Source organism: Cupressus sempervirens, chromosome 7 (genome assembly GCF_028749045.1).
Source record: "Cupressus sempervirens isolate cs-2001-9-10 chromosome 7, ASM2874904v1, whole genome shotgun sequence".
NCBI lineage: Eukaryota > Viridiplantae > Streptophyta > Pinopsida > Cupressales > Cupressaceae > Cupressus > Cupressus sempervirens.
This window is the reverse complement of record NC_143124.1, coordinates 684,959,032-684,966,667: the sequence shown is the minus strand read 5'-3', so window position 1 is coordinate 684,966,667 and position 7,636 is coordinate 684,959,032. Positions and strand designations below refer to the sequence as shown.

The 7,636-nt window shown below is 37.6% G+C and overlaps 1 protein-coding gene across 1 annotated transcript; it reads left to right on the top strand.

Moving 5' to 3' along the window:
- Positions 1-446: 446 nt before the first annotated feature.
- LOC149548631 (cyclic dof factor 1-like) lies at positions 447-2,380 on the top strand. Its single transcript, XM_089792540.1, has 2 exons — positions 447-1,040; positions 1,130-2,380. The coding sequence occupies exons 1-2, from the start codon at positions 843-845 to the stop codon at positions 2,099-2,101; spliced, it is 1,170 nt and encodes a 389-aa protein (XP_089648666.1). The 5' UTR covers positions 447-842; the 3' UTR covers positions 2,102-2,380.
- Positions 2,381-7,636: the final 5,256 nt, after the last annotated feature.

The following is a 7,636-nucleotide window of genomic DNA, read 5'->3' as shown; positions in this document are numbered from 1 at the left end:
ACTACATCATTATTGAGATATCTTTCTAATGCCTAGATTGACCTAATTGTAAAGAACTTATGCTCTTAAGAAAAGGTGGCATGTTCCCATAAAAATCTTGCATCCTTTCACGAGTAGGAGGTACATCTTAGAGTTTAGGGTCCGAAGCCCATCGACGGTCCAGAGATGATGATTTCATACTTTTAAGCCAGTGGGACCTGGTGCGCCGGATTCTTTGTCAACCGAAAGAAAAGGGTGGATTGTTTAATAGGTTTTGGATAGGCATAGGATTGTTCATAATGACCTTCGGCTGACGTGCATGAAGAGAAGTGGGAGGATCTGTAGGTGTGGGGGACATTTTAGGCGTCAGTTGACATAGATGACAAGGCATGGGGGAAAACAAAGTTTAGCGTATCGAAATCAATACCTGTGTTTATTTTAAATGAGATTTGGGTGAGGGTCGACGTGAGCCACAAGTTTTTAGTGTATCTTGGCGGCGAGAGAGGTGAGCCACAAGAAAGGAAAGCAAAGTGATTGTGCTTCAAGTGGACCATGTTGGTCTGAGTTTCTTGTGGGAGTGAGTGTTTTTCCAAGCTTGTGGTGTCAATGAAGTATGCTTTCTACGTCAGTTTGGGGGAAATCTTTGTTGGGCAAATGTGAACGTGCAGGCAGGGAAGAACTGCAAGAGAGATAGGGGATTAGCAGTATAATTTCGTGGGTTTATGAGTTAATTGTCCAAGAGTGGGCGAAAGTTTTGATCTTGGGAAGTTCCTGATCGAGGATATGGCGATGCCCAGTTGAATTTGGTTGGTTTCAGAGGCTCTGGAATTAGGTTTCAAGGTAAGGTTGAGTGAGAAAAAACCATGAGTAGTTGTGTGGCGTGTGAGGAGCGCCCGGGATTCGATCCCGGGTTCAAGCTGTTCGGAAAAACCATCCTGGATTTCAAGGACGAGAAGCAGCAGCAGCAGCCCGAGGATCCGATTGTCCTGCAATCCTCGTCCTGCGAACAGACCAAACAAGATCCAATTGTTGTGCAATCTTCGTCCTGCGAACAGACCAAGGTATGTGAAATTTGGGGGAAAATTTCTGTGAGGTCGCGTGTTCGAGCCCCGGAAAGCTTCATTGATTAATCTGGTTTGTGTTTTTGCAGGAAAAGGGGGGAGAAGAGGAGGTCGGCAGCAGCGAATCGGAGAAGGCGGTGTTGAAGAAGCCCGATAAGCTCCTGCCATGCCCGCGCTGCGAGAGCATGGACACCAAATTCTGTTACTACAACAACTACAATGTGAACCAGCCTCGCCATTTCTGCAAGAACTGCCAGAGATACTGGACCGCCGGTGGGTCGTTGAGAAATGTCCCCGTTGGGGCAGGGCGGCGGAAGAACAAGCAATCCTCTTGTTCTTCCTCTTCCATGGCGTCGTCGAGGCAATTCAGATCGGCTCTGGACGATTACGACAATCCGATCTCCTCCGCTCGGCCCCTGAAGGTCGGGCGGCAGAGCATCCAGATCGACGGTTCGAATCCCGGGGGTGCGGCGACCCTATTGAACTTTGGGCCCGATGGGAAAACCCTGGAGAGCGGCAGGGATGAGATTTCATGCGGGTCTTCTATTACGGCCGAGAGGGAAGCGCAAGCCGCCGGTCACATGAGGCCCAATGGTACTGTAGTTGGATGTCCTCCTCCTCCTATGCCTTTCTTCACAGGGCCATGGCCATACGGGTGGAATCCTAATCCGGGGCCATGGGGGGCTTTGCCTTGGCCCATGGTCCCCGGGACGCCATGGGCAACAGGACCCTGGGTTCCTTCCCCATGGCCGCCTATCGGGCCTCACGCCGTTCCTCCTCCTGCTACGGTCAGTACTAATAACAACCAGGCTCAGGGGAAGAGAGAAAATGGGGGTTTGCATGTTTCCAAAATCCTGAGAATCGATGATCCAGGGGAAGCCGCAGAAAGCTCAATTTGGGCGAGTTTAACCCGCGGAAGCACGGAATGCAACGCTTCCGCTTTCAAGGCCTTCAAGCCATTCAAGCCCAAGAAAGAAATCCACTCTGTAGCGGCTTCTCAGGCTCTCCTCGCCAATCCTGCCGCTTTCTCCAGGTCACTTTCGTTTCAGGAAAGCAATTGAGTATGGCGGCCAAATCAAGAGATGATTTTGGCGGAAACCCAATTGCTTCCGTCAAGTGGGTATGTGCTTGAATTTTTTTCATCTTCGCGGTGGTTGATCGAGCAACCAGAAGCCCTGTTTGTGGGTAATTTCCATTTGCTTCCCAAACAGAAATTGGGTACATATTTATGTATTTATATGCGATCTGTGTACAGATTCAGAACTCTCTTTCACTTGTATAGACTCTCGCTCTTCAAGGGGGTGAGCTTTTTCGAATGAATACGGAAATTCTTCAATTCATTATCGGTGCAGAGTATAGCAGTTTATTGATCCCGTGCATCAGATTAGTACATAGTTTATTTGTGGCACCCAATTTCTCGTCTGGTTTCTGTTTCTGCTGTTTGATTAGATCTTTCTGTTCCTCCTGTGATCAGAGCTTAGCATCAGCAAGATTGTTCTGGTTGGTTTGTTGACATTCGTTAATTATAAGTCTTACGATTAGGTCAGGAGGAGGCATTTATCACAGCACATCAAATTAGGACAACAAATTGCTATCAGGATTCGAATTTAATTGTGTAGTTAATTTTTTTTAATTGTGTAATTTTTTCGAGTGGAATATACGTGTTATGAGTAGTGGTTCACAATAAGTTAGTTGATCACTTAGTATTCATAACACTGGGTGATGTTCAAAGAGGTGAAGTACTTTGAACTCTCGGTGCTTCATATTGCAAGCATCACATAGATGCAATAGTGCACTATGTTCCATTCATTCACACAAGAGATGTTCTTGCTAATTTAGAACTCATGAAACATGGGTCATTGAATTTGACTCAAAAATCGCATTATTGAATCTTGATCTTTTATTTTGATCCATGTTTCATTAGTAGTGGTTCACAAGAATTCAATGGAACACTTGGAACTCATTGCATCTTGGTGATGCTCACAACGTTGAAACACTCGGAGGTGTTTCCTTGTGAGCATTACCTAGATGCAATAGTGAGCCACTAATAATGAAACATGGGTCAATGAACTTGACTCAAAAATCACTGCTAACAATATCACAAGCAACTTTACCATTGCAATACAACTTTTTGTTCTATTTTGAAGTTTTGTCAGACTATATTCATACATTAAATTTTTTTTTTTGGGGTGATAAATAGTCCTTTTCTATTAACAAATAATATACTAAGATTACAATTCACAAAAAAAGGTTGGAGGATACAAGATCGCCCATTTTATTCCATTATAAGACAATATTTTGTGCCATAAATAAGAGTACTCCTCTTAACAAATGAATGAAAAAAATAATTAGGTATAAGTAATAATAAAATTTAATTAGGTGTAAGTAAATAATCAAATTTGCAAATTTTATTCTTGATCATTGAGTTATCTCTACATCAAGGAGAGATTCTTGATATCTTAATATATTCATATATGATGTATTTATATGTAAAAATGTAATCTTATTCTAAAAATTTATCTTATACACAAATAAGTACAAACATTTTATACATTAATCCCCCTTTTTAAAAATTCTTATACTCACATACACCTCCACATCTATCTTGTCCAAACATTCAATACAATAGTCTTCAATCACACATTCATTTAGTACTTGTTTTATTTTCAAATCATTTACATAATTGTAAACTTAACCCTTTCAATTTTTTGATTTTGTCCACATGTAGTACACTAATATTTGATTCTCACCTTCATTTGGTCCCCCCCCCCTTTTATATGTTAAGTCATTTACATGATTGCGGACTTGATCCTTACAAACTCTTGATTCTAAATTGTAAAGCGACGAACCCTTGTCTGTATTTACATCATAGGTTGCTATATGCTTGTATTCAAAGGAGTACATACAATTTACTTCCATACAAGGGGCATAATTAGACAAACATAAACACATTTATAAAATCAAACTTGGGGATACTCTTTGAGACGAGTCACGACAAAAAATAAATCAAAATTAACATTTGGTTTATAAAAAATAAAAAGATATTTACGTAGAGACTAAAATCATAATCATAAATTGTAAGTTCAATCCCTTTGTGAAAAGAGAAGATGTGACACGTAAACAAGGCTACACCATCTACTTGATAAACTTCAAGTAATATCAAATTTATTGTTGAGAAAAAAGAAAGCATATGTAATTATAAGCTTAACTTTCAAAGCAATGATAGCCTTTGCTAAGTGGATGTAGTATTTGCAATGTTCTAGTGAGGAGAGCCTATAAATTCCAACAAAGAAGAAATCTCAATCACCAATAGTAGATATATGATGACCACATCGGAGTGATGGAGGTGCATGCTAGAAATAAATTTAAAGGAGACACCTTAATTTGATACTATTTGACTTAAAAGTTTAAATGAGCTATGTAAGAATAGATTTTTGTTGATTTCACTTGAAGTACTGCCTACACAAATGTCTTTGAAAGAGGGTTTATCTATATTTCATAAAGGAGAGCTTAAGATGATCTAAACCATTAATCACCGACTACATCAATGGCTAGCCACAAGGGTGCTAGCATAGTGAAAATTTATAACAGTTTAGAGAAAGAAAAAATAATAGTAGAAGTTACCATGATGTTGAGCCTATTATTGCATATTTCTATATATTTATCCCCCTCCCTATTCTTTACTTCACACATCTCTATATATTTTCCTTGTCAACATATTTATTACATTTATATTTGTATATATTTCTACGAATATGGTTCCCACATTCTGTGGGTCCCCTTGTATGGTTAGATCATTTTCATAGTAGCAAACTTGACCCTTTCAAATTTTGATTTCTAAATTATAAAGTGATTTTTCCTATACCCTTATTGTCTAAGGTCAACTATGCACAATTTACATAACATATTATAATTTCCTTGTATTTAAAGGAACATAGCTCATTTACTTCCATCTAAGCGAAATAAGTAGGCAAATATAAACATGTATAGAAAATCAATATTTGGGAGCATTCTATGAGATGACTTATGACAAACAAAAGCCAAAATTAAGATCTAATTTATCAAGAGGAAAAATGTATTTACAAAGACAATAAAACCCATATTTACAAATTGCATGTTCTTCTTAAAGATAATAGATTTATAGTCCATAATCAATTATGCTTTCATTTTTGGATTCAACTGTGTTAAACAATTTTTGCATCAACATTTTGGATCACACTCTACGATCTATCATTAAGATGAAACAAATATTGATGCAAAAGTTATTCCATACAAGTGAATCCAAGAACAAAAGCATAAGTTCAATTGTTGCACAATGACAACCAAGGGAACCTAAGAGAATTCACAAAAAGAATACAAATGAAAATAGAAGGCAAGCCAAATGTAGAAAATAATACACTTTTTACTTGATAATATTTAAGTGACATCAAATCAATTCTGAGAGAAAATAGGAATATGTGGTTAGAAGCATAACCTTTGGGTAAATGCTTGCCTTTGTAAGTGCATGGAACATACACAATTTTCTAGTTCAAGGCAAACCCATAGAATTTAATAGAGAAGAGACTCAATCACCCATGATAGATACATAATGACAATTGTTAACACTATAGAAGTTCATGCAAGACATAGGTCTAAAGAAGCCACCTCACCTTGATACCATTTGACATAGAGTTTCAAATGAGTTAGGTAGGAAGATAACTATGTTGATTTCAGTAGAAGGAGAATGAACCTCTTGCCCAAAAATCTTTGAACAAAGGTCTAGCTATATTTTATAACTTGGAGAGCTTGTAAACATTTATGCCACTAGATCATCCACTACATCAATGGATAACATAACCAAATGGTTTTTGATGACCTGCTAAGTATATGTCTGAAGCTAGATACTGTTCTCAGACCACTATGTTTATTACATGATTGTGTATTTCATATATGTAAATGAAAATGTTGTTATGTGTCTGTCCTTCTCATGTTATGGGCTTGGATTTTTAAGTTGATATCCAAAAGGTTATTTGGTGGTCGGTGGCTGATCTAGAGTCATTTTTTGCAATAAAAATGATAAATTTTACCTTTTATTAATATATATTATAAAGGCTTCTGTGCCTTTTTTTTTTTTTTTAAAAGTTAAAAAATAAATTAAAAAATAACCACATGGTTGCTAACATGGTGAGAAATGTAACTTTTGTCGCTAAAAATCAAATAATAAACGAGAGTAGGGGACATCATAATGGGTTGGTCCTAGTAACATGCAAAAGATTAATACACCAAGGTTTGCACTATCATATGTGTTTGAATCAATCCTTCAAAAATTTAACCATAAAATCATTCACCACACATCCATCTCACAATTTGCATGCAAACTGAAATAGCTAGCTAAACATATTCATCCATAACATAAAAGCAAATAACATTCAACACATATATGACACAAGATTTTTGGTTACCCAGAAACCCTCCAATGAGAAGGTAAAACTGGGGTAAACTGAAATAGCTAGCTAAACATATTCATCCATAACATGAAAGAAAATAACATTCAACACATATATGACACAAGATATTTGGTTACCTAGAAACCCTCCATTAAGAAGGTAAAACTAGGGTGGGGATGACACCCACAAATCTTCACTACTATAGTAATAAAGTGTATCCAACGAAGGCTACAATGTTTGATCATAAGTTATGATCTACCCTGTGAAAGGTCTACTCGATTAAAGGCTTGCAAGATTCTTAGATCTTGCCCTGTTAAAGGATTTCAACACCTTGTTAGAAGTGTGTCTAGTTAAAGGACTTAAAAATTACAATGAAGTAACTACCCTATTAAAAGATTTACAACAACTTGTTAGGACTCCTCTGTTAAGAGATTTAACTGATTCACCTGTTAGAATGTCTTAGCAATGATCCTGCGGTTAGCACTTTGCTGCTAGATAATAGATCACCTCTTTCCTAATGTGTACTTGATCCTCCTTGATCATATGTATCACTTCTTTCCTCTAACTCCTTTCCTCTGTTCTTCTTTAATTGATTCTACAATGTATAACTCAATTCACAACTCCTTAGCCACCATGAATGCTCTGTTTGCACATGCAAACTTCTCTCTCCGCACACTACAATGTTTAGGGTTTGTCCTCCTTATGAAGACTTAGGTGTCTTAGGGTTATCAACGATTGTGATTCACCCATTTTGCCACTTAAAATATCTCTTTAATTGATTGGCTACATGTACTTCATAGGGATTCTCAATATAGATTCGTCCTTATCATCTAGAATAGTAAAACAATCCTTAAGTCGGCTAAAAAATGATTTACTTAGAAGTCTATGCCATTACAAACAACTATGTCCAAAGCTGTTTACTCGGCACTTGAAGAGTCTGATGCTCGACATCCACTGTATTTTCAATGTTGTAACTCGGCCTCTGAATGACTTGGCATCCATTGATCACTCGGCATCAACTGTCTGTTCAACACTTACTAGTTACTTGTCACATACAATTTGATAACTTATTCTCGGCATAAATTACTTGTTCCGCATGAACTAAACAAATGACTTAAGTGTATTATCACTCATATGTCAAAATCAATCTGAGATGAACAATCTCCCCCT

Bases quoted from the DNA above. Each gene is read 5' to 3' on its own strand.
- LOC149548631 (XM_089792540.1), top strand. From the start codon at position 843: ATGAGTAGTTGTGTGGCGTGTGAGGAGCGCCCGGGATTCGATCCCGGG. The intron at 1,041-1,129 runs GTATGTGAAATT...GTGTTTTTGCAG, and splicing joins CGTCCTGCGAACAGACCAAG to GAAAAGGGGGGAGAAGAGGA.